Source organism: Neodiprion virginianus, chromosome 7 (genome assembly GCF_021901495.1).
Source record: "Neodiprion virginianus isolate iyNeoVirg1 chromosome 7, iyNeoVirg1.1, whole genome shotgun sequence".
Taxonomy (NCBI): domain Eukaryota; kingdom Metazoa; phylum Arthropoda; class Insecta; order Hymenoptera; family Diprionidae; genus Neodiprion; species Neodiprion virginianus.
Window position 1 is genome coordinate 15,522,419 of NC_060883.1, and position 27,451 is coordinate 15,549,869.

At 33.7% G+C, this 27,451-nt stretch overlaps 2 protein-coding genes across 2 annotated transcripts in view; one reads left to right on the forward strand and one right to left on the reverse strand.

The window, feature by feature from the left end:
• Positions 1 to 1,426: 1,426 nt before the first annotated feature.
• On the reverse strand, positions 1,427 to 13,557 carry LOC124308382 (deubiquitinase DESI2). The gene is made up of 6 exons (XM_046771056.1): positions 12,882 to 13,557; positions 10,909 to 11,091; positions 9,656 to 9,728; positions 8,002 to 8,095; positions 7,757 to 7,898; positions 1,427 to 6,420 (listed from the first exon to the last, which is right to left on the reverse strand). Exons 2-6 carry the CDS (start codon positions 11,032 to 11,034, stop codon positions 6,244 to 6,246), a joined length of 612 nt encoding a protein of 203 aa, XP_046627012.1. The 5' UTR covers positions 11,035 to 11,091; positions 12,882 to 13,557; the 3' UTR covers positions 1,427 to 6,243.
• A 2,815-nt stretch (positions 13,558 to 16,372) lies between these two features.
• Positions 16,373 to 27,451, forward strand: part of LOC124308351 (leukocyte tyrosine kinase receptor-like) — a 42,358-nt gene continuing 31,279 nt past the window's right edge. The window contains exons 1-6 of the mRNA XM_046770966.1: positions 16,373 to 17,038; positions 23,578 to 23,594; positions 24,025 to 24,209; positions 24,292 to 24,487; positions 25,326 to 25,453; positions 27,254 to 27,385. Coding sequence (XP_046626922.1) covers positions 17,003 to 17,038; positions 23,578 to 23,594; positions 24,025 to 24,209; positions 24,292 to 24,487; positions 25,326 to 25,453; positions 27,254 to 27,385 — 694 coding nt within the window. The 5' untranslated portion in view covers positions 16,373 to 17,002. The remainder of the gene's footprint in view (positions 17,039 to 23,577; positions 23,595 to 24,024; positions 24,210 to 24,291; positions 24,488 to 25,325; positions 25,454 to 27,253; positions 27,386 to 27,451) is intronic.

The following is a 27,451-nucleotide window of genomic DNA, read 5'->3' on the forward strand; positions in this document are numbered from 1 at the left end:
AATTTTATTTGACAATTTAACACATTTATGGTTTGGAAAAATGTGTCTAACACCGCAACTTACCCCCAAAAACACCCCAAGTGGGGCAAACAACCTGAGACAGTCAAATCAGATATAGGCAATCACGCAAGTGAATCGAATGTTTTTGCTACCTAAAATGGTTGGGGAGTATGTGTGTCTAATTATTTTTCAGAATCAACCAAATATGAACTGAAAAAATCCAAACGGGTTAGTCTTGCTTTTTTGTAATTTTCAGAGCTCAGAAATCTGTCGTCTCAGAATCGTTTTGCAAGACTCTCTATCCAGTAATTGAAACCTCAGGAATCTGAAAAAGCCATACAAAAAAGCTTCGGACCATCAGAAGAGAAATTACAAAGAAAATCTTCCGTTTTCGGCTGTAACTCTTGATCAGTTGGTCCAGCTGCTCGCGGCGTATTCGGACTGCGCGCAAGCATCAAAGAATTGATTCCAGCATTCTTCAAAATCGTTCAAGTTTTCAGCAAAAATCCAAAGGGGTTGACTTTACTTTTTTTGCGCAAAAAGTTGTCAGTCTCTTATTCTCTACGCAGGGAATGAACGGTCGGAAAAATAATTAGTATCAGAGGGAAAAACTAGTTCATATTGATATCAATTATTTATTTTTAACGTTCAAGAAAACACTGTTCATTCCGAAATTGTTATTCGTAGAAAGTTGACTCTGAGGTTTGATGAATGTTGGAATCGTTACTTTCAGAGTAATTATAACTTAGACAATAAAAGTAGTTAAACTTGACGAAGAATGAGCTATGGCTTGTTGGAATTTGGAATAAAGGTATACTTTTCAGAGGTGGAATAAGTCTACATACTCGTAGAGAATGTTGATGAAAACATATATCATTAGTGAGCGATTGGTATCCATTGTGGAAATACATACATCGCATGTCACGAGAGCGTGATGCGAGCAAATTCTAAAACTCCAAAAGTAATTACAGCGAGTTCAGCAATGCGATCGACTATTGCTGTTAATTGAATTAAATGCTTTCAATTTCTTTGCAGATTTTGGGATATAGTTTAGTCTTTCTTCATCCGTTTCCAAAATCACGTATCGGCACATCTAAACTCCTGGAAGCTATCGAGATTTTAAAAAATTTTAAATTGCATTAGTTTGAGTCGAGGTTTGAGTAACATTTAGAGTTCAGGTTTCTGATGTTTCTTAGATTTTTCGCATAGTTCTGCAAACAAAACTACGTTTCCTAAATATCGGCGGTAATAGCTAACGCTAATAATTTTTATCACAGATGAGCAATGGTTCATTGGACACAAAAGACTCTAAGCTTTCGGAAGATTTTGGATGAGAATTGATACTTTAATCTCATGAATTGATATTGTATTGCATCGTTCATGGGAGTAAAAAACTGATTGTGAGGAAAAATAATCGAGTCGGTCGTTCAATCGAGTTTGAAAAATAATTTATTATACTCGATTAATCAGAAAAAAATGATCGATTTAATCGAAAATTGATTATTTTGGTCATTCTTACAATTTTCTGACACAACACGACACCAAGTGATTTCATTGGCCTATTCCATTGGATCCGACCAATGAAATCACTTAGTCTCGACTTGTGGCATAAAATTGATGTAGAAGGAGAGCGCCCTCAGCTCTTGTCAAGAAATCCCTATTTTATGCGCTATTGTCACGAAAATATGACTATTGTGTAAGAACGGTACAAAAGATGGGCAAACATGCGGAAACGGCTTTCAAATTTGGGTTACACATTATTTTAAATGTTAATCTTGCTTGGTGTACAAATGAAAGATCGTTTTATTAATATCTCAATTATATGGAACTTTTAATATTACTACCATTACAGGTTCTTTTAATGAACAATAAGTTACATAGAACAACACGGTAATTATATTATCAAAAACTTGGAATCGCTTTCGTCGATGTATGCAATGGTGTAATATTTCAAAATAATGTTATGTACATACACGTACACCTATGCGAGTTTCTTTATAAAGTACACTATACGTGGGTCTATAAACGAAAGTTTATAAAGATATCCACTATTTTTCTTCTTGGGATTAGGCCCAGGCGCTACAAATATACAAGTTTAACTTCTGGTTAGTTCTAACGTATGTTAAATTGCTTGATTGAAGATTCTGAGTAAATTTCTTGTACTGCTATATTTATTTTCTACACATGCATTTTGTGATACACTCATTTCGACAATGAAAAAAAAGAACATTTTTATTCGAGTAGATCGTCAAAATATGAATACCTACCAAAATCGAGATACTTTTACAATAGCAATTCTATTTTAGAATTAAACTTCCAATAAATATTGAACACGTTTCTCTTGAAAAAATAAAACAGAAAAACATACAGAGTAAATTTCGAGTTTGTAGTTTTATACACAATTTCATATGATGTATACCCTTTCTTTATTTTAAAATATTCTTTCTACCTGATTTCTGATACACAATAAGTGCTAACGAACTCGTAATTATACATACAATATATGTATAATCTATCACCAATGGACGTAACATTACTCTAGTCATTTGGGCGAGTGTTTCAAAAGTTTTCATTCGACTCATTGACTTCTTTATCTTTATACAATAAAACGAGAATTTCAAAATTCACTTAGCAATACACGCTACAAATGTATGAGAATATAATTTAATATTTAGATTAGAATTCAAGGAATAAATACCAAAAATTATTTGCATAGTGCAGAAACAGTGTCCTAAATAACGATACATGACTGTATTATTATGATCATTATTCAATGTTGTGCCGTAATTAATGTTTAACTAACGAATACCTCAAGCACTCATGCTCGACTTAAAAAAAACCAGCGATTTTATCTTACTTTCTGTCGGAAGAAAAATATTCTTTATACAGACATTTTTCTCACGGCGCTCCGAAATACAGTTTTTGATTTATAGATCTAAGAGAACATTTGTATTTTCAGTTTTCGAACTTCAATCATTTTCAACCTGCCATTAATTACAAGCGAAAATTAATAACAGAAAACGTTTTATTTACATTTATCATCAATGTTTTGTAAATAGTTCAAGTTGTTCAAATTTTCGTATCATTTCAAGATAATTTATTAGATTGATGTAGTTGTTTACTTTTGTCTTTGATTATATAAATTTATGATTATTACTTTTATTTATTAATTGTCATCTTCTTTTTCAGCTTCACTGTTAAACGAGTTCAGTATTTTAATTTCCAATATGTAACAAATGTAATTCAATATACATCACAGAAATACTAACTACTATTAATGGCTTTTGTAACAAAAAATTTCTTGTTCTTACGATAAGAAACTTTGGGATGAAGTGAGTTCGATGTGTTCTTTGGCCATATAGCCGAGGGTTCAACAAAAATTTCATTTGTAACAAAAATCCCTAATATAGAAAATATACGTTTTTAAGAGAATGTTATGGCAAGTTTATTAATGTACGATACCTACTGTAACTAATTAGCTTGACTGCGTTTCGGAAAGAATTCTTTGTTTCTAAATAAATATCCAACTTTAGAAAGAATCAAGTTTTCCTATTCGCACTCCCGGTATCTCTGTAAGGAATGATTGATTCTGTACGATACGCAACACAATAGGGTATTAATATTATGTTATACCTTCATAGATATACGGTGAATCAGGTTTATTGTTATTATTATTATTCTAAAGCCGAAAATATATCTTAAACATGTATACGTATGTATACAAACATGTATATAGTATGTATTTACTAATTTGCCCGATAAAAATTATCAGAAATCCTTAGTAACATCAAGCCATACTGTCTATTTCAATTTCAAACAGAAATCTTACAGATTTTTCTTGATTAAGTGTATTTTTACTTCAATCATTGATCGATTCACTAGTACAGAATAAACGTATAAGTCAAAGTTAGTATTGGATACTTGAGATATTCTTTGTCGATTCTATCATAGAGGTTAAACGTGAATTAAATTGATAAAAAAAAATCTGTACCATCAAACCACTTTTGTCTAGTTATTGGTAATCTATCTATAGATCACTGGTAAATTGCATTATGAAAAAAATTACCGTGTATTGAAATACGCTAAATGCAATCATTGATGTACCATTATGTATCGATGAACATTAGTTCGCTAATTATGTATTAAATTCAAATAAGGAGTAAGTTTGTTTATATACTCTTTGTAAAACATTTGTTCCAACGTGGATACTCAACATTATATTTGTGCAGAAATAAATATCGTAATGAAGTGTAATAATAAACCAGGTGCATGTTTTATATTAATGTCTATCTGACAAACGAGTGATAGTCGCACTAAAAATATTGGCTGACGCAACCTTTGTAGCTGTCGATGCAGGAACACAAAATAAATTGTACAATCGGGGATTCAGGATTAAATGGACACGGTTTCTTTTGTATATCAAATAGAAATGGCTCACTTTCTGTAAAATCGATAAAAGAATTTCGAATGTAACTAACTACCCAAACTATCGAAAATATTATAACCAGAATCCAAAAATAGTCAGTTTTCAGTAGTCTTTTAAATAATCATATATAACATTGATTTCTTCAGCTAAACTTTGAGATACGCAGAAAGTAAGCAAAAAGTAAAAATGAGCCGTGAATATTTAATTAAAAGGGTCGTCGTCCCTTGGAATTTAATGCTAGAATTATATTATAAAATTATTGAAAAGTTCCGCAAACTAATGTTAAAAATAACAAGTCAACATCAACTTTTTATCATCTTTAGTAGGGCAGTTTGTGAATAAATTAAATTTGAAACTCACTGTGGTACGTTATGAAAAGTTTCTTATTGGCAAGAATATGTTCGAAATTTGTAAAGCTTCATAACTTTAGAAATAAGCTGCTCAAGTAATCGATTTTTAGAGTGACTTTATTACACCGATTTAACCTGATATCATTTTTCTGAAGGATTCTATAATCATTTTATTTAGTAATTACTTTTTATTAACACACGAGTTGAAGTTTTTTTTGGCGATGAGTGTTTACATTTTGATGACTCACCTTTCGGTGTAATTAAATTGAAGTTTTTATTGCAAAAATATAAAAAAAAAAACAAGTTAATATATTTCCACGAAGTTTAAACCTCTTTAAATGATAAATCTTAAAATGACGGATAAATTCAATTTGTGCGTGTGTAAGTAAGGGAAAGATGAGGAGGGTAATGATAAAAATATTGAATATTAAAGCTAATCCATAAAGTATAATCTTGAAACGTTTGATCATTGTATAGTTTGTATGCATATTATATCAGTAACAAATAATCTAATTTAATAAAGAAGCACGAGACCGATGCAGTGAAAAGAAATGTGGGCCATGCCTGCTTAACATCATTTCTAATCTATGCAGTTCATCATTTTCTCTCAATGTTGACGTCCTTGAACAGGCAATGAAGGTAAAATTTATCCGTAACTTTTCCGTGAAGTGACGAAACTACAAATGCCTGATAAATTTACATCAGTTTCATAACAGGTGAATTTTATACAATAAATTTGATGAATTTGCATGATTTATAAAATATGACTAGTCATCTATTTCTGCAGTTGTTAGACGAGATGGAAACAATTTTTTTTTCATTGAATATGATTCTTACTGACTATGAGATGGATTTAGGTGAAAATGATGTAAATACTTCTTAGTCTAATATTTTTCATAAACATCGTTATTAAAGACACTTTAAGATGGTTGTATTTATTTATGGAGGCAATCATATGCAAAGATTTTGCTAATAGATAATCAATATCATTTCTGCGTTCGACATGTAGTGGCTCAGAGACTTGTTCGATGGCATTATATAAGTTGTTCAATGTATGTTGAATAATGATTCAGTCGCAAAATTTCAACATCATTCGGATAATTACACAAGAGCTTAAAATATTTGTAAAAAAATTCGCCAGTTCTTGGATTAAAATTTTATAATCGCAAGAACTACGTATTATATCATTCTTTTGAAAATCTCAAGGCGGCTTTCAGTTCAATTTTTAAGTTAAATTATAACTTTGTATCAAATTTTTGCAACCCGCACTCAGTGCATATCTATTAATGGAGACCTCAGAAAACATTGGTCTGATTTATCTCTTTCTCTTTCTCTCTCTCTCGCTCTCTCTCGCTCTCTCTCGCTCTCTCGCTCTCTCGCACTTTAAATACAAATATTTACTTAAAACGTGTGACTTCTACGACACATGAATACATTTGCGTCGTCGTCAACGTCATTGGCTAAATGTTACAACGAAGTATCTGACGCAGGTGTGCTGTCGTGGTGACTCACATGACTCAGTGAATGTTGCAAGGCAACAGGCGTCAGCCATTCCTTGGGCAAACAACGCTGCAGAAAGGGAACGCAGGAACTGAAATATGCTAATCGATTTACCCAACCAGGAATCTCTAGGCCACACAGAATCTGAAAATTAGAACAGAGTTTTTTTATTTTATACTGTGGCAATGATAATCAGTATTTAAGAAAGTTCAAGGCTGAAAGTCCACAGTTTTCGTTAACTGTATTACAAAATAGTCGTACATTGAGTATTTATCTAATTAATATATTAGTAACTTAGATGCAGATTTCTATAAAAATGGAAGAGTTTTCAAGTATAAACAGAAGCTTAGATATCGATGTTTTATTTCGAATCACTTCGAGATCATGAAAAATCAAATATATTCATGCAATTTCACTCCAAGGCAGCTCATTTTTTTCAGAAGATTATTTTCGACCAATTCACAGGAACAGGTTTTATATCTTTGTCAGTAGTTAATTCAATACTATTATTCAATGATCACAATTCATATCGGTAGAATGTTGTAAAATTGAACATTCACAATATGAAACACAGCGTTTTAGTGAATTTGAACAATACAGTCTCTTCAGAATGAAACGAGCCATCCTAGAGTAAATTCGAACGAATATACTAGGTTTTTAACCATTTTGAAGTGATTTCAAATAAAGCATCGAAATACAAACCGTTGTTTATAATTCCAGTATTTTCAAGTTACATAAGTTTAAACATATCTTGGTAGATATACTTAGTCGGTTACGAATTTAATAATTTGATTAATACTCAATGTAAGACTATCTTGTATTAACATTAATAAAGAGTTTTTTTGGGCCAACCAACTTCCTTCATCTTCCAGTAATTGATTTTCATCACTGTTCAACGAAAACGTTGGTTGTAACGAAATTGAAGTGAATTACTTACAAAACAGAAAAAAGAAAATACCGTTACACTAAAGCGTTAGTTAGTCAAACTTAATTTGAGCTTCACAATTTCAAAAAATATAAATTGTTCAATCAAGTAAACAGTTAAAACTACACTTTCGTCCATGATTGAACTGATGTTGAATGAGGAGTGAAACGGTCTTGAAATAAGTTGATTGCATTTAAATCCGGTAATTTGTCACCATAAAAATGGTATTTGTGAAAGAATTATACCAGAACAGAACTGTTTAGTAGTTCTGGCCAACTCAACAAGAATTTACAAACCCAAGGCAGCCTTCATTTATGACATTTTGTCAAATTCTTCATACTATTTCACACAGTTTCAGATATGCCATCAAGTTACAGAAATCATACAGATGTTACGGATTTTCACGTACAGTTATAGGTCAAGAATAGAGTGTGGTGGAATGCTGGATTTTTCGAGATTTATGGATCATGTCAGAATAATGGTGACTAAATAATGCAGCAATATAACGTACTAAGATAATCGAAAAGTCGATTTGAATAGGAAAAGATGTATTACCTGGGTTAATTGACTGCTAAAGTGGTTGCAGTTTTTGTTCATAAGGTGATAACGATCCCCTCGGAAATCTTTTCCCAGTTCTACAATAATCCTAGATACATCTTCTTCAGTGAAGTCGGTATAGCCTATTTGTACAGATTGTCTGTGGAATAAAATTAACTGGCAGTGTTTGTCGTCGCTTACTTCTCATGTTGAAGAAAATTTAAATATCGTATCCCTGTTCAATAGGTTCGTTAAATATTTACCTAAATCTAAATTGTTCCCCTAACTCTTCTGCTGCTCGTGGTATGATGTTGAATATACCGGAAATTGGTAGAGTGTGTCCGCCGTACGCCCATTCTGAAACAAGTTCATGTATAAATTTTGCGATCAAATATCTGTTACAGTGTCTGCAGCATCTTGTTTAAAAAAGTTTATTCCATACTTGGTGAAAATAATTTCTAAGACATTCTACGAAACAATAGAAAATCGTAGAAAATAGTTGTTTTTCTTAAATTTTTCATGAAAACGATTAAATATCCCCCTCCCCAAAGAAAAAAAAATGAATTAACGAAATTACTGATAATTGTATAAAAATAACCCAAATGAAATTAAGTTGACCATCGTTGAAGTTTCGTGGAAGAGATTGAGCTGGTATTCCACAATTTCGATAAAATTATATCCGTTGCAATGATTGATATAACTACAACTACTGCAGAAACGTAAGTCATTCTGCAAATATTCATAAAGAACCATGAAAATCGAGTAAGATTCTCTTCAAAATCTACGATTGTGTTCCAAATTTTCTCAAGAATTGTTGGAATTTCTCGCAGAAAATATTAGCAATTTCTTCACCAAGGATGCTACTTGAAAGAAACTGTTTTCATATTGTTTTTTTACTCACTGATTGATAATTATCTTATTTTTATTACGATTCTCTGTGTAAGCAACAATTTTCAAGCGATCCACAATCGCCTCAACGATTTTACTTCATGATCGAGTACAGTTTTAAAAAAATACTCGTTCATCTTTCAAGAAAAAGGCAATGTAGGCAAGCGGAAATTTTATTATCAGTCATCATTTCATCTCAAGTAGGGTAACTAAGATCCTATAACTTTCCAAACCGATAAAAGGAGTTCCTTTTCTTAATTAATTCTTTTCGTAATTCACTAAGACAAAGACAATCCACTGATGTGGTGCAATCACAAACTAGAGGCTCTAAATACTCACGAAAGTTACAACCTACATGGCGGTATTTGGTGTTAATATCTATATTCCGCTTGTCAGGTGCGACTGAATTCTTAAAAATGGAAAACCTCGAAATGGGAACACAAACTCCTTCAAAATTTCGTATTCTTAGTTTTACTTATCTTCGATACTTGGGATTTGCATAAAATATCAACTCCATCAAATGGTGCCGGCATTTTCAAATTTTAGAATTTTTGCTGAATGCCCAAATCCGAATTATGAACTCGCTGACTGGCATACAAAGTAGAGTACAAGACTAAGATGTGCTAGAAAATTTCTCAAACTCCTGACACCATTTAATTAAAGCAATTTATCAGTGCAGGCTTTTCAGCAACAAATGACTCCATCGATCTAATCCACATGGTTTACCTTGATCAGCAACTTTAGTTTTCAAATGAAAAACCTTATTTTTTATCGTGTGTGATGGAATATTCAATTCATTTATAATGATAAAAGAATTTTTGACGATTCTACAAAATTATACAGCATTTTTCGGGCATAATGTGCAATTTTAGAATATTACGAGTGTTCGAAATATCCGGGTCCTGTTGCGTTATTTTAAGTTTTGTTTTTTTCTCCTGTAGGTTTGAAAAACTGTATTTGCTGGAGTTTCTTCAATTTCCAGAATTTCTTCATTTGGCCAGACAATATGTTAATTGACATTGTATTTACCTGTTCCATAAATTTCTACACCCGAGTGAAATACGCCCAAGCCAATGGGAGTCGTGTATTCGTTGATCCAATACTGTGAAATACAAAAAATTTTAATTTCCTTGGTAAACATTAATTGAAATAAGTTTTAGAATCAGCATTCAGTTTTGCTGCCCGACTAACATGAGATATAAATTGAACACGAATTGTTAACTGTATTAAAATCTTCCAATGTTCAAGTAATTTTTCTGGTAAACTCTGCTGCAAAATCGATCACAGCAGAAAAAATTCATATTACAGCATATAAAAGTTCAACAATTAGATTCTAGAGCTTATTATGATTCTAATTAGAGAAGGGGAACGATAAAAAATTGATTTTCTACAAAGCGTCTTGCAGAACGAACACTTTTGAAAAGCTTCGTCTCAATAATAAACATATTTCTTCAAGAATTCAGGATGTTATTTTAAAAACGGCATAGATCATAGACTTGTTTATCGAGATATTTAATACAACGGTAAGAAAATTTGCAATTTTACAAGCAGTTTAGAACAGCAGAGCTAAACAACCTATGTATACTATCAGAAACATGGAATTTAATGAATAATGCATTGCGATATTGCCAAGTGGCAAGTTTTTGTACAAAGTACAGTAACACTAATTGCTAAAAATTTGTTAATATGAATATTTTGACCAAGAGTGTTATGTTATTTATGATTTGTTTAGGAAATTCTTTAATAATTTATATGCAATTCACTTCATCTAAGTAAGCAGAATATTTGAATTCAATATTTAACTTTAGCTCAGCCCAGGCAACCGTAATTTATACTACTATATGACAGAGATAAAGTTTAGCCATTTAGTTTACTCGCACCGTGTATCACAGAAAATGAAGTCATATTGAAAATAAATTATCATTTCAAACCATAGAATTTCCTACTAATTATTGCATTGTATCACAAGTGGAACACACGATAACCTTTCAACATGGTATTGAGAATTTCAAATTACTCAAAAACACTTGTGAATAGTATGACTTAACTGAACAGAAAAACAGTAATTTTAAAATCTAGAAATGGGAAACGTTTTTTATCATTCCCAGATTGTCTATAAGAGGAAATATTCATTTTATACGAAGCTATAAGTTTGGTTTTACCTTGGTGTTGCATACGCTTGAGACGCAGCGATTTTTTATATACCTTTTCACACAAAATTCCTCAACACAAGTGGTGGAAAATACAAAAAAATATATCCACCCCAGTGAATGTTTACTCACCATATCGTAAACATTTAAAATGATGGGTTCACGCGCCATCTTTGGAATAAGTTCTTCACTGTCCTGAGGATAGCCTAGACAGCTTGGAAAGGAGAGATTACAGCCAAGACCTGACGGAAACATCATAGAGAGATACTTGTAGCTGGTGAGGCCAATTTGCGCTACCTAATTTCCAGCTCACACCTAACAAGCAGATACAAATTCTAATCAGCATTGACTAAATCTGTACGTACTTAGGACAACAGAAGAAAAATAATATAAAATACTTTGTGAGCCTGAAGTTTGTAATGTCAGTGAAGCAATGGATTTTTAGGAAGGGACGTTATTTCGCTACTTTAGGATTGTCAAAAATTTAATGAACCTCAATACAGCATTTGACATACTCATATTTTTCAACCTCAACTACTTTAAAGTTATTCTGTAATAAGAAAATATTTACCAAAATATCTACAAACATGGCATGGCACTTCGCATTTAATAAAGTGACTATTCTATTTGTTACAGGGTATAAACACTTCATGCTAGTGAATGCCGAACGAATACATGGGCAAAGAATAATGCTGTATTCGATTTACATCTTCTCATTACAGGGAAGTACGAAACAATAAGTAAATAGATGAACGATCATTAAAATACACTGGTGACTATGCAATTGCTGAATATTCGCCCAAACTAAATAAGGTGCGATAATGATGCTTCAACAATGATTCCATTTTCTTTATCGTGGTTGAAATTTGCAACGTTAATGTAGTGAAACATTATTGAGAAAAAAATTGTTATTTCAGAATTTGAGGATTTATTGAAATGCAGTTGACTACACAGCTCTACAAAATAAATACTTTTTTTTGTTGCTCTGATTTTTTCTGTGAATCCTGGTGTTTGAGAACGTAAAACTTACGAATATAATTATGATTATATTAGATTGGCTCTGGTTTTTATGTTATTGTAGTATTGTATTCGAGATGACTCAATGTTTAAAGGCGAATTTCTCTTGAACGGTTAAAGTTCTATATCAGTAGTTTTTTATAGAGCGTGAAATTTCCTATAAGAATCTGTTAATACAGATAGTTTATTAGATGTACGTTTAGATGGTTTATATGTCAGACGTTTATGAGATATATTTTTTCCGAAATTTTTTTACCTGTTATTTAAATGAAAAATGGAAAAAAATCAATATTAAAAGCTCGTATTTGGCTGAGATATTCTATATAAGATGCTCTACCGAAAGTTTGATGCGTGTTTGAGAGAAATTTTTTAATTTTTTTTTTTCGGAACACCCCAATACCCCCCCTTTCGAAGAAACTTGTTGTGCCCTCTTTTTCATGGCGAGAACAACAAAGTATTATATTTCTTATATTTTTTATACTTCTGCCCGAATAAAGTAAGCATAACTAAGGTTATTGATAGTATTTTTTTGATAAACTTTAGATATTAAAAAAAAGAAATCGAATTTTTCACCTAAACATTGCTTTTTTGAGTCATATATGAAAATATCGATAAAATAAATAACTAGAGCCAATTTCGAAAAACTACGCTTACTCCTAAGGTCGTTGTCATCGAATCTTTCTAAGACGACTCAAATATCAAGAGCAACAAAACCACTGTTGGCCAGTGCTATAGTAAAGCAAAATATGCTGACATTTTTCAAATTCAGCTCCATCAAAATCATCCTAACGTTGTAGAACAATGTTGTTTATATTTTTATTAACAATGTTTCGGTACATTAATGCTGATAGCTTAAATCTCGTGATTCCTTACAGCTTTGGAATTTTTAAGAACAATGTTGAAATACTTAGATTTTGTTCGTCGTTTATTTGGAGGTTATATTCTGAGAACAAAGGATTCTACATAGCTCAGTTTAAAATCGGTTAGGTGGGAAGCTGACTATATTCATGTTTACAGGAATTACGATTGTGATTGTGTATAAGCCTTGATGAACGATGCATGTAATGTACATGTTACTAAAAATTTACCTCCTTCGAAAAAGGAAACGACTATTCACCGCAATCTTCCGTACATGTCGCAGTTCGTTGGTACCTCTTTTTTGTTATTTACGTCTATTTATAGATTTTCTTTTTTAGCCATGTATCATGTGAATTGAGTAATATTATTTTACGTACGATATTGTTATTGCTGTTAATTTTATTCAGCGTTCAATTTATTTTGCGTTTATTTATTCGTACGTTTTCTTTCATTAAATGTGTTAAGATCGTATGATTTGTTTACACCGAGTAATAGAGCTGCAAGACGTCAACAGCTGCGATCCTCTGTAACTTCTCAATTAGGATTTCACCGTCCGTACGATAATACTTCGGCAATACATACGTATGCCTGAGGCACAATCTGAAAATTAACCTCGAAAATTTTTGACAGCGCGAAAAAGTGTCCAACAATAGAGTTTGGTATCAGTTAATTAACAGCATTTCTGCTGTTTTTTGTCGTCTTATTTTTGTTCGTCATAAATTCAATTCTGTTTGCTTATTCATGACCATTGTACATCACGTACATCACACTTTTAGTACGTATTTCAATTTTTCATAACATTGGCAATTGAATCACAGGTGAAGGTTTACCGTTGTTACATACAATTGTTGTTACTTAATACCGAAGTACACTGGGGCTATTGCAGCTATCGCGAGCAGAGAAACAGCAGAAATGAGTAGAGAGATTCGTCATGGCATTCTTGTAAATACGTTGAAAATTTTGCCCACGCCATCTATCACCATGGAATTCAACTATGTTCATTAGAATAGGACACGGAGTAGTAGGAAGGAGACAACACTCTGCGATAAAACTTGTCCCCAGTTTTCAGGTAACGTAAGAGGAATTATCTAAATGCGATTTGAGCGCCTCTTACGGAAAAAAGTGAAATTTTCGCTATAAAATGTAATAAAAAGGGCGGCAATCGTAACCTATAAGCCTCCGTTTTATAAACATATTCCGTAAATTCGTAAAATACGCATTTGAAGTGACTAAAAAACAGTAAACACCGAGTGATTGCTTTTCTAATCTCAACCGACATTAAATCCGAGGTAAAGGTTTGCAAACGGCGAATCGTGAGATCATATGGGGAAGGGGGTGAGTGCGCTATACGGGCTTACACCGCAAGATGCGCTTAAATCGCACCTTGACAATTCTTCTTACGTTGCCCTAAAAACTGGGCCAGCTTTTGAGCCAAGTGCTGCTCGAGTGTTGTCTCCTTCCTACTACTCTGTGGAATTGGATAGAGTCCTAGAGCATATACTACTAGAGGTATACCATGCGGTCAGCCTCGTGATGAGAGAACAAGGTATATACTCGGCATACTCCATCTCTCTCTGCAATTGATTGGCCGAGAGGAAACGTATCGGTAAATCTGGCCTAGAGCGAGAGAGACAGATTATAACGGGACATGTACATTTCTCTCTCACTCTTACGGACAATGGTAGCTCAGGTGCTAGCACAGAGTCCCTCGAGTCTACGCAAGGAGGTCTTGCGTTTGCTGCTCTGTTGTTCGGGTCACGGTTCTGGTAAATGAACTTCATACAGCAAAAACTTCCTCTGGAAGTGCTAGTAACGTTCAGCGAATTGCTGTTGCTGCTACTACTTTTTGTTGCCCATGAAATCCTAGCCTTAAGCGCCCCTGTTGGGAAATTTTGTTTAAAAAAGAGATAGAAACACGTCATAGAGTGTTGGGTACGGAGAATATATTTTTCTTATTATATTTATCTGACCAAGCAATAGTTTCTTTCCTTGGTTCATTACATCAATTAATCGTTATTGTTAACGTGTTTGAATACAAGAACTTAACCTCTCATTGTGGCATTCCATCCGCGTACGGAACAAACTTCTATAGACACAAAGCATGGTATGGAAAGTATAAAAGAAGGGCGCTCTCTAACGGGCGGCCACGGTGTAAGAATAATAGGTGTTCCAGCTGTCCCATCCCGACAATGATGAGGCTTGTTATTATTTTTGCATAATTCGTTTCACGCCCACGAGAGGGCTACGGAACTGTCGGACCATTGTAAACAATAATGGCGGAACACAGTGTTCGAACACGTATCTTCAAAATCATACACATTTTATATTTGTTGTGCCTTACGATTTTACATCTTGGGGTGAACCCAACTTGTATTGCAATTTAAACTAAGTATATCAATATTGCGGTATTCGATATTATATTTTTTTGTGACCAGCCTATTTGAGCTATGAAATGGTATATAATCTATATTGCAGAAATTTTTTGGAATTATCCGGCAAGCGGGCGCTGCTAATGACCACCCTACGCTTCCCTCATTTTTACAATTTTATAAATTAATATGAATGTATCAACTGTTGAAACCCCCAAAATTTGGAAATTGTACAGTGCAAGAAGAAACTCACAAGCCTTTAGCTTCATTAGCAGATTACCCAATAATTTTTAGAAAGAATACTGCACATATTTCAAAACATTTGCAAGAATTAAATGCGAAGATGTTGTCAGGTTTGACCATGATTATGCGTCAGCTTCGGTTGTGAATTGCATAATATATTATGTGACTGTGGCGATTTGCGTGGCCCTTGATAGAACTACCAAATTAGCCTCAAAATAACATTCTCTCGCACCACCGTAAAATTGGGGTAGTTTCGAGTCTGTATACAAGACCGCGGCCCTATCACGCCGGCGATGTTGGAGTTCCTGGACCCGTCTATGCGATAATGATTAGATTCGTATGACACAAATAGGTACGCGTGCTGTCTCAAACATAGAGATATGGTCTCAAAATAAGATACGCAGACGAATTACGACTGAAGTTATAAGTAAATAAGATAGGTGTACACACAAATAAAATTAAACTGTTCAGTATTGCAAGATAGACCGGTTGGATCACCGTATATATGTATATACATCTCAAGTCAGCATTTATATCGAAATTCTAACGAGTTTTAAAAAAAAAATTTCACCTCGAATGGATTCTGGAACTCGACAGTAACGAATTTCCACATTTATTATTAGAACATCTCTTCATTTCTCTATTTCTCTGCGTCTCAGCCTATTTCGACACCGTTACTAAGACGCGGGATATAATTACATTATACCGTCACAGAACTACAAATAATAATCCAAACAATATAAAGATACTATATCGTTTTTCACCCGTTAAGTGTGCATTATAAAACGAATCTTGATAACAAATTTGAACATCTGGATTTGTAAAAATAAAATTTGGGAAATAAACAAATAGGTATTAACAGGCAAATTGCGGAACAAAACATTTAGGCTATAAAGCTTACAAACGTTTCAATCCAGACTCGCAATCTAAAAACGTCAAAGGTTCGTGGAAGTCAAATGTAATTCAGATCATGCAGCATAAGATGGTTAAATGAAATTTTTGTAATAATGCAGAGATTGCGACGGCGCGTAGACATCGAGTGCGTTTATCCCTGGATGCTGGAGCTTGGACCGTGACAGCAACCCCTTCCTTCTTGTTAAGAGCCAGAGGGGCGCAGTCGCGAGTCCCTAGCCGTAGTCTAGAGGGGCGGAGTCCTTGAATTTCGCCAATAACAGATCGCGTTGCTGTTTAGGAAGCTCCCCAAATATCTTGTACGACGAAAACGCGAGACACGAGAGTATAGCTTGGTTTAGTCCGCTCTTTCTCGCTGTTCGGTATCTTGGGGCGTGGGCCCGGTAATATATTCCATCGAGGTTGCAAAACATCATTTACCCGATAATTGCGATCAAAGTATTCTTTCCCAATTTCGCGATAAATCACATCACGGTTTAATCTGAAGGTCAGTGACGTCGCGTTACGTTATCTTTTTCACATAGTCGAATTTTATCCCACAACACATTTGTCTCTGAAGACATTCGTGCTCAGTGCAGCTAAACGTTTCCAATTGACCGGGAAGCGAGATTCAAGTTTAGATTTTATACGTCTGTATAACGCTTGTACGGATGCCGTCTGATGTTTATTGAATAAGTGCTCAGCTTTCAACACCGAGTGATACTGTGCGACGTCCTTTCATATTATATCGTCGTTCAACTCTTGAGATTGGATAACGTTTGTGCTTTACCTACGATCAACATCCACTGTCGTCCACGGTGATACAACGGGCAAATGAACATCATTTTATGGGGATTCTTCATGGTTTACACTCACATTTGAAGGTGGGATTGTATACCTTTCTACGTAATCCCACAGAGGAGCCAAAGAAATCTTGTTTTGAAAATATTTTATGACCTTTTTAGTTAAAATATTTTATGAAATGTGCTTGAAATGTTTCAAAACCGTACGGCAACTGCAACGGCCTCGCAGTCATAACAAAATTCCTCAAATACCTCAATCTTCTCGAAATACTTTAACTGAAACGTTGTTACGGATGTTGGAAAGATTTTTGAAACATGCAGTATACTTTATACAATGTGGGATAAGTGCATCGGATGCAAGATACAATATGATAAACTGATACAAGGTTCTTGGAATCAATTAAAATTATGAAATTGCTTGAAGTAACACTATGAATTTGGGTGAAACATCTTTCTATCTAATTGTAATTCAGCACGGCACAGCGCATGAGGACAGTGATAAAATAGTTCCCTACTGAAAATGTTCACGCGTTAAATCATGAAATGTTTTGAAAGAATTTAACTTTTTGTAAATTCTATAAAATATGCAAGAAATCGCATGATAAATTACAAAAGCAAGAATCATCAAATATACTAGATCAAAAATCATATACTTTGCTGTATAGTTGCTTAAAAACTATACAAAAATGACCATCGAATTCTTTCAGAACATTTTATGATTTAATACGTGAAAATTTTTGTTAGGGTCGTAGACACCGTACATATTGTCGAAGGTGTTTATCTATCGTTCAATCCTTATCATATGATACGTCGCAATTGTAATATTTTTTTGCATTAAACAGGTAAATTGAATTTCTCCATATTTTTCAGTGATAACATTTCGATCATATAACCTAGAATTCAACCTACATTACAATCTAAGAGTAACCACTTTTATACATTCATTTGTAACAGCTCTCTGAGTGTTGTGATTTAATTGCTGCGTAATTGATCTGAAACAGTGCAAACGTCAATTGCATTAAGTCAAGAACGATGTGAAAAGATGTATACTATAATAAGTCGAATTTCATACAGAGGTACACAATATTTTTGTGTCCCCGGTAACGTGTTGCTCAATTATATGCATCATTTACAATTCAAATTACGGTGCTGTTAATTGTTCGACACATGTTATATATTCAAGTCAATATTGGCACGGATTCAAGAGAAATATTCCAATTAATTAAATGCGGAAAGAAATTCATTTGTTCTTACAATATATTTTTAAGGATAGGATAGATATTTCATAATAAGCAATACATTCCGTTGTCGTATACGATCAGTCATAAACACTACAATAATACAACATCTTAATCTAAAATTAGAAATATCATCCTTGAATACATGTTTAAAAGTATACCGTAGCATGCAAAATATCATATACGTATATTATATCTATATTTGACGTCAATTGTGTTCGCTGGACTTCCGGTAGCCGCACCACGCAAAAGACACCCCCGATATATATAGGGTGTTCCGTGATTGACGCATAGTAAGCTCACAGCAGTGATGTACATGAAAACTGAGTCTACTAAGAAACATGCGAATAAAATTTGTCCATCACTCATTATACTGGCGAAGCAATTTAGGAATTTATCCAATAGGTCAATAAAATTTTCCATTACCTCCGATTGTCTCAAAATTTGAAAATCGCGGGTTCTTGAAATCACTGATTACGGTTCTGAATTTTAAATTTGGAAAGCATTCAAAATGGAATATCAAATATGGTGCTATTGAAATACGTCTGAGAGCTAGTTATACAATCTATATGCTAAACATGATACATTATTGATGGAGCAGCGTAGCTCAGATGCTGGAGTGCAAGTTTAATATTACGTAGGGTATGGGGTCGATACCTCACGGCGTCGACGTATGTTTTACTTTTCAATTCCCCCATATTTTCACCAATTTAAGTAGGTATAATTATATATGAATAATTTATATCCCGGTGTAGTTAAGTGTAAAACTACATCGATCAACATTGAATTGCACTAACGCAGATTTCATTGCATCTGGGGAAATCTAATTAGCTGCACGTAGGTCTATCTAAAAATTTATATCTGCGTACATCTTGCGTGTTAGATCTACGTAGATATGAAATATTTTTTCCCGGGAGTGGCGGGACCGGATCCGCATCGCACCTTGTTAAATCGAGGTTGCGTACCCGCCGCTCATGCTGCATCTGCGCACCGGCTTGCACATATATAGATATACATATTCCGTACTACGGGCCTGGTCGCGGAGACCAGAAGCATCCCCCACTATCTTCGTCCACGCGGCAAACCGATCAATAAATGCGAGATGGTGAGGACTGTCGCTTAAATCGAAGATCGTAATTTGAGATGAATTTACCATGCTTTTGTGAAAAATCTTATCCGCAAAAATGTTTCCGGGAACCAACGGAGAGAAACATTGGAATTTGACATAAGGTCCTCTCTAAATATCGATATTTTAAGTTGGGAATTCCAAATGGTTCCGTCAAGGGTTCCACACATGGGAGAAAAATTCCCCCATATGGAGTTTAACTCTTTGAAGCATACACTTCTCTTTGCGGTCAAATTCCTTGAAACTGGGTATATAAGAGTTCTCGAGGTCGCTGATTGCATAATGGTGTCAGATTTGAGAAATTTTCAAAATTCAAAACGGCGAATCCAATATGAGCGAATAGGATCAATTTTTATGTTTTCAGTCCACCATATTGAATACGCCATTTTGAGTTTTGAAATTTGGACTTTGAATTCGTTTTTAGCGACCCCAAAACCCCAGGATTACCGAGTTCCACTTTTCTAGTCCCCAGAACTTTCCCACAATTACATTAATTCTGTAAAAACAGGCATTTCAACACTTTGATTACTCATAGCGCTCACTATATTCGCGGAATAATCATAATTTCTCTTAAAACATCAACGTTGACATTTTAGAAGTCCAATTACGCAAAAAAATAAAAAAATAAAAAATAACAACAGCGGTATCTCAAAAATTGAATATGAATCTTGAATAACCGATTCGAAAAAGGTATCCCATATAATATGAGATGCTGTGCCGAAAAGGGTTAATGTTTCGATTGGAAGTCCTGTAAGATGGAATCTCTGATGTAAGAAATTTCCTGTAAATTTTCTAAGCACTCTCTGGGATTTTTCGGGAATAAGTTTGAATATTTTATTGGGGACAATTTCTTCAGTTGTGTACACAAAGTATGATCAGTAAAAAGTATTCTGCTGGATTGAGTTTACAGTATGCGATGACAACATCTGATGATTTTCATTTTAAATTTAATGTCTCACAGAAAAAAGATAGTAATTGAGAAGAAAACCGTTGAAAAATCGTCAACCGTTCAACCGCTATTTCTATCAATTGAAGCGGTGATATTTGCTAATTATGGTGAACACGGATGAAACTATATCCTGACTATGTAATAAAAATAAATCTGAACGAATTCGAGAAATAATGGTTGACATAAGCAGTTTAACGATAAGAAAAGGTTCTACTAATAAAACGTTAAAAATGCTCAAACTCTGATGCTTTTGATCCAGTTTTAGTTTTTGTGAGTTCATTGTCCTCGCTGACCAAATTGACTAAAAAACATCCAAAAAAAAAACGTAATTATTGACAAACGATTGTTTTATCGATCCCACACAAAAAAGGTTTTATTTATTCTGAAAATAGCTACTTGAAAATTTTATCTCAGACGATATTTAGAGATCCCTATGCATGGTGAACGAAATAAATCCAAAAACATTATAATCGTATAAAAAGTACAAGAGTTTGATAGTTCTGATCGTTAGAATCATAAAATCTTGCCTCAAATTGTTGGTACCTTAACTTGTGTTATTTGAATTTGTCCAAAAATATCTCTATTATACAGTACGGATCTAGTCAAATGACACTGCTGGAGATTTGATGAATATGTTTTTTTCTTTTCCTAACTTTTGCCACGTAAAAAAAAGCAGGTACATCATGTCAAATTTTTAACTCGTTAACACGAACGACGACGTTTGAAGTGTAACTGAAATGAGCGTGATGAATATCATTATTCTCTTTCATTTGTTGATACAAATAATTTATTTGTTGAAACAAGACTATTTTCCCCAAAATCAATATAAACCTACACGATGGTGACTCACAAACATAGCCCTTTTACTTCACGAGTCATTTAAAACTATCACAAACTATTACCAAGTCAAGGAAAAAACATCATCATACATAATAGTAAAGTTCGGAACATAAAAAAATTGTAACGTTTGAATGATGATAAAATTTTAGCAATTTTACATTTAATCTGAAACACACACAGCGCTCATATTTAGATTCATGAATCAAAGTTACCTTGCAGGCGAAAACTAGGCGTGAATTATTTACCCGGCTGAACTACTTCCCTATCTTACCGTGTATAAGGAGGCGTTATATGACCTCAGTGTTAAAACCTGATCGAAATCGGTCAACTAGTTCCGTGTTTATTAGCTGTCAAATATTGTAAATAAACATTTTTCTTATTCTCCACGCGGTGAGACTGAACAGAAATGCTATCTTAAAATCATCGTAATCACTTGTGACTTTTGTAATCCATATAATCTTCGTGATAATTTTGTAATCTGTGCAATCTTTGTAATCATTTTGAAAATTTGTGTAATTCTACTGCCATCTTTGCAATTTCTTTGTGATTTCTGCGACGTGTGTAAACAACTTGTGATCTTTGTAATCGTAATCGGTTCTACGCTATTTTTGCACAGAGATTAAGCCTTGGATCAACGCATAGCATGAATTAAGTAAGCTTGTTGAAGATTGTTTTGTTTAGTACTAAAGATGCGTATAGTCAGCATGTGTACAGCCATAGACAATGATCAACCTTCAAAAATCACATTCATATCGGAAGTACTTGTAACAGTCTGCCGTCTGATGGTAAAAGTTAAAAACTTTGAATAGCGGATAACATTATCTAATCATTAGTTTCGTAGTTGAAATTTTGGTCAGAACAGATTTCTATGTTATCCTTTGGATCTTGTAATTCCTTCATGACACTTGTCTATTAATTGATCTTTTGTGCTCTGACAATGTCTTGGATGATTTTAACACCGTTTGTGAAATGTTTCTCGAGTTGTGGGAAAAAGAAATGTTCGGGAACCTGCCTATCGACAAATCAGAACCACTACGACCATATACGAGTAACTTTCTGTTCATCCACTTGAGATACCGGAGTTTTCGCTAGTCGTAATTATTTTCTGACCAATCCCAACTACTTGTATTGAGTACAAATGCTCAATATAACTTCGTAACAAAAAAACAAGGCAGGATGTAAAAGGATGTATTCTGCTTGGCAGAATATTCTGATTTCATAGCGTTTTGTACTTCATTTTTCCTGATATAATTTATAGGTGTTTTCACTCTTGCCATTTCATTGAAAGTTTCGAATTTTTTTGCTAATGTGATTAATTTTATACTTGATGGTCATTTTTGACACATAAAATATTTTTGCCATTTGTGTCATTCACTTTGGCGAAATAAAAACCTACTACTCGAGCTCTTGGTAACGAAAAGAAGTAGGTGCGGAGAATTTCCTTTTCCGTCGTGAACGTGACTATTATTACTAGAGCTCTTATAATAAGAAAGAAATCTTTCGCCTAATAAGGAATGTGTAGTGCACAATACATCGATATCATGATTTGTACCACATACAATCGGAATATCACAGAAATATCGTCGTTTTTTACGAGCAATCATAACAACGCATAAATATTGCAGCAAAACTTAAACTTTCTGCTTGTGGTCAAAACATTACAGGCACAGTAGTAATAGGATTTAAAATCTCTTTTCTATACTCTTGTACTATAAGAACCGCAGGTGAGCGACAAAGGTGGTTTTTATTTATTTTTAACAAAAACTTCAGACTGGTAATCGTAGAGAGATGTTTTAGAAAAAAATGTCTAGCGTATCACTTTATAATATGATACCATAAAGCTACTTTACATTATTCTTTATTTTTCTTTTCGAACAAAGTTTGGAGCAAATTAATGAACTATTTTCTTTCGATGTGTATTACATTTGTAATAGCTTTAAGCGATTTTTTTTTTTTTTTTGCAAATAACGTTATAAGCTGTCACAAACAGATATCCAGGTAGAAAAAAAATGATCCAGAGAAAAGTTACGTGGACAATTTTCTTCAAGCACTCGATGTTACACCCAAATTTCATTACAAGCGGTTCAGTAGTTTTTCCGGAATTATGAATATAAAATTTGTTGCGTAAACGCACATTTTTTTATACAAAATGGTATTTTTCACCCGAATGAACAAATTTGGATGATTCAGTCTCAATCGAATAGGCTTTTCTCAAACTAACACTTAGAAGGATATGATTGGTTCAGTGGTTTTTGAGTTACTCGATACCAACGTCTAGAAAAAATAAATAAATAATAATATCTCGAGAGTGGATCAACGGATTTTTATCATATTTGTCTGAATCGGCGCAACGTTCCTCAATTAAAGACTGCATAAATTTCGGAATTTATAGGTCAATTGATTTGAAAAATTTAAACATTAAAAACAAGGTCACTCAATTTAACCACTTGTTTTATTTTTGTTGCAGAATCCTTCAGCAGCTGGGTATGAGCAACTGCAGTGAAAAAAAGTTAATTAATTATTGATATAAATGAAAACTATTGTGAATGTTTCAATGTCACTTTGAATTTCATAATAAGTTATTCAAAAGTTGAGGTGAAGTGGTGGGCAAGAAATTACATAAGAATAACATAAACAAGTAAATGGAAACCTAGTCTTCTTAAAGTGACCGAGCATTGGAAAAAAGCCGATATCGTAAAATGGGTCTGACTAAATATCTTGAATAATCAAAAATAGAAGTAATGTGCAACGCGCGGACGGATTTGATTTATCGAACCAATTCGTTAAGGACCGTTTTAAAAAACTGTCGTGACAGAAGGACAAGGCCAATCAGCGATGCTCCTCTCCCAGTATTGCTCAGTTTTTTTTTACTCTTCACCTTATCCTACTGCCCTCATGTCGAGGGTACTCCAAGACTTTCAGGAGGAATTAGAGAACTCCAGACCCTTCTCAATGCGGCCCCACCGCCCTTTTTGGGTCACTGTGATTTTGAGGACACCTGCGATTGGTCGTGGAACATGACGAATGGATTCCGCAAAGTTTCGGCCTCCGAAACATCTTCCTTCGGGCTCGAAGCAGACGCTAGCAAACTGCCAAATGGTAATAGCTATTCTTATCGCTGTTTTTTAAGTTCGGGCACATTTGGTATTGACTATGACTATAATTATTTTCTTCATAACAGGACATTTTTTGTGGCTAAGAGGACAGGGAAAGGGCCATATTTGGTCTAAGTTGATTCCAAGAACCGGAAGTAAGTGCCTTCTTGAGTTGGCGTTGCATCAAGTACAAATGCTCAATGGTATCATAAGTCTCGTTATAGAAACAAGTAATCATACAAGCGTCGTCTCTGTTGAACGATCTGGAAATAATCTTGCCCAGTAAGTGAAGATGAAGATTTCTTTTTTTCGAAAATATTTTCATCACTTTTGGATTACGCTTATAAGGTGGTACTTCCCATGGAAACGTAGATCCTATAGCATGTCGCTGGAGGCTGGCTAGATAAGAAATCACGTGTTCGGAGTTGAAATTTTTACAATTAATATCTGGTGATTTTGGCACGGCCAAGCTAAGTTGGATTTTGTCAGTTCACTTAAAACATTTTAAAAAAAGTATATATATATATATATATATTTTTTTTTTAGAGCGATTGCAAGAAAACGAATTTTGGGAGGAACTATCTTAAAAGTGATTAATTACCAAAACGAGTCAAACTTCATTACTTTAAAAATATGTTTTCGTCTCGCAAGACAAGTTCATAAGATTTTTTAAGGAGGAATTAAAAGTTAGGAACAGAAAAAAGTTGGAAATTTTTCAGTAGCGTTATTTGTGCATATGATGGTGAACACGAATGATACAATGTTTCTGTTATTTAATAGGACTTAATCTAAGAAAATATTGAGTAACACAAGCTGAGACATCAATAATTTCAGCAAATGTTTTACAATTCGAACTTTCAAAAAAAATTAAACTGCGGTGTTTTTGATCCAATTCTAATACTTTGGGCTTATTCTGCTCGCTGATCAGATTTCCACAAATTTTCTACAACATTCTGTTTATAGCATCTGAAAATTTAAGCCTTATTGTAAGGCGAATAGAAAAACTGTAATATTATCATAGAATGAGTTTTGAGACTAGTTTGCCAGAATAAAATCAATCGTTTTCATGCCATAACAATATTTGTTCAATAAAAATTGAAGAAAATTTGTATTTTAACAGATGGGAAAAGACTCGTTTCAACTTGGGTATTATTACTCAGCCATATCGAGTCGTATTGGAAATGACAACGCCATCCCCAAATTCCAGTATCGCTGTTGATAATATTCAGCTTTCCGAATGCTTTCCAGGTGGGTCCACGTGTGAAAATAGAGTGAGAAGCAGATAAAGAAGACGTGGGTAAAATGGGCCCCTTAAGGTCATGCAGTATTCCTACCTTTACCGACCAAGCAAACTCACCATTTTTCTTCCTGTAGTAAATAAACAAACGAATGCATGCACCGCCGAAATTTAAACCTTTTCCGTTCGTTTCTTTAGTTAATATACGAAGAAAAAGGGTGAGATTGTTCGCTCGGGAAAGGTAGGAGTACTAGATGACCTTAAGGCAGGAATAACGTTAAACCAATTTCGATAGTGCAATTTTTGTGTCGTTGGCCTAAAACTACATTTTAAACGTTGTCGACATTTTTTGAAATCGCATTTGATTGTACAGAGTTCTGTTTTGCCCACCTCTTCCTTACTCAACTTAATGATTTTGAAATCCAAAGTGAATATAAATGGCTTGTTAAATAAGAAATCCAGTATTCTAGTGCTATAGTAGTGCAGTACTAATTTTCTGCAAAGCAGGTAACACTTTTGTCATATAATGTTGGCAATTATTCAAATGGCAGCTCATGGCCAACGCAAAAAATGTTGGGGACAAGAGCTTAATCACTATGTAAAAATGATGTACAGTGTCAAATGATACACTATTGACGATTATACAGATCATAAGTTTGTAACAGAAGTTATAGAGATTACAAGAAGACTGCTAAGATTATTAGCTAGATTACAACGAAATCACGATGGTTACAGAATTTTCAAAGAATGTAAAGGATTACAAGGATTACACATGATTACGAAGGTTACCTGCAGCAATTCAAGAATTATAAAGATAAAGCTTGGAATAAAAAGTCATTACAAAATGTTACAAGAAAGTATAAAACATTACAAAAGGTTACAAGGAAACACAAAAGTTTTCGAAGAACTCCTAGGGTGTCCGTTATTTTGGTCAATTTGGAAATTTTTTGATTTCCCCTAAAAAATATCTTCACATTATAGGAAAAAAAAATCCCTGTGAATAATACATTTTTTGGAAAATATTAATAGGTGCTGCTGGGTAATTCAAATTTTAAATGTGAAATACATTGAAAGAATCGATGTTTTTTAATTTTTTTGTTTTTTAATTAAAGTAAAGTGAACTGGTAAAATCAATTTGATGTTTGAGAACAATGTTTATACTTCCAACTGATCAAAGGAAAAAAGAACAAATAAAAATTCATCGATTCTCAAAACTCTTATACTTCACAAAACCATAATTTTTACGGTTTAATTGGATGCCGTTATCTACGGAATATGTGTACTTATTCCAAAGTTTTTTGCTCCGACGTTCAGTTGGAAGTATAATCATTGTTCTGGAGCATCAAGTTTATCTGTTCAGTCCATTTTAGTATGAAAAAAATAATTGAAAAAGACCGAATTTTTCAATGTATTTTAAATTTGAAATTTTAATCACCCACTGGCACGTGTTGATATTATCCGACAATTTTTTTATGTACAGGGGATTTTTTGCACTATAATACGTATATATTTTTAGGGGTAAATCTAAAAAAATCTAAAACGAGCAAAATAACGAACACCGTAATAACTCCTCAGTTGAGACAAAAGTATTTAAAACTTGACGAGACGCACACAGCACTTATTTGTCCATCCACATATCAGGAACATCACGTTTCACGGTCATAAGACTTAATTAGGAATATTATTAAAAGTTGAAACTTGCAACATTTTTGCATGGTTATGCTGCATGTTTGGACACTGTGAAGTTGCAATCTTCATAGTTCATAGTTGTAATCATAGTTGAATCAAATTTTTGGTTCTATTTGATTCAGAATCACCACCACTTGGTGTAACTTGTACGGATGATATGTTCCGGTGTAGTAACGGCTCATGTTTAAATAAAACTCGCATCTGTGACCTGACCGCGGACTGTGCATATGGCGAAGACGAGATGCTAGAATGTGGTGAGTTTGATCAACATAGTTCGAAATTACGAAATGAAATATTTTTGAATAGAAATCGCACATTTT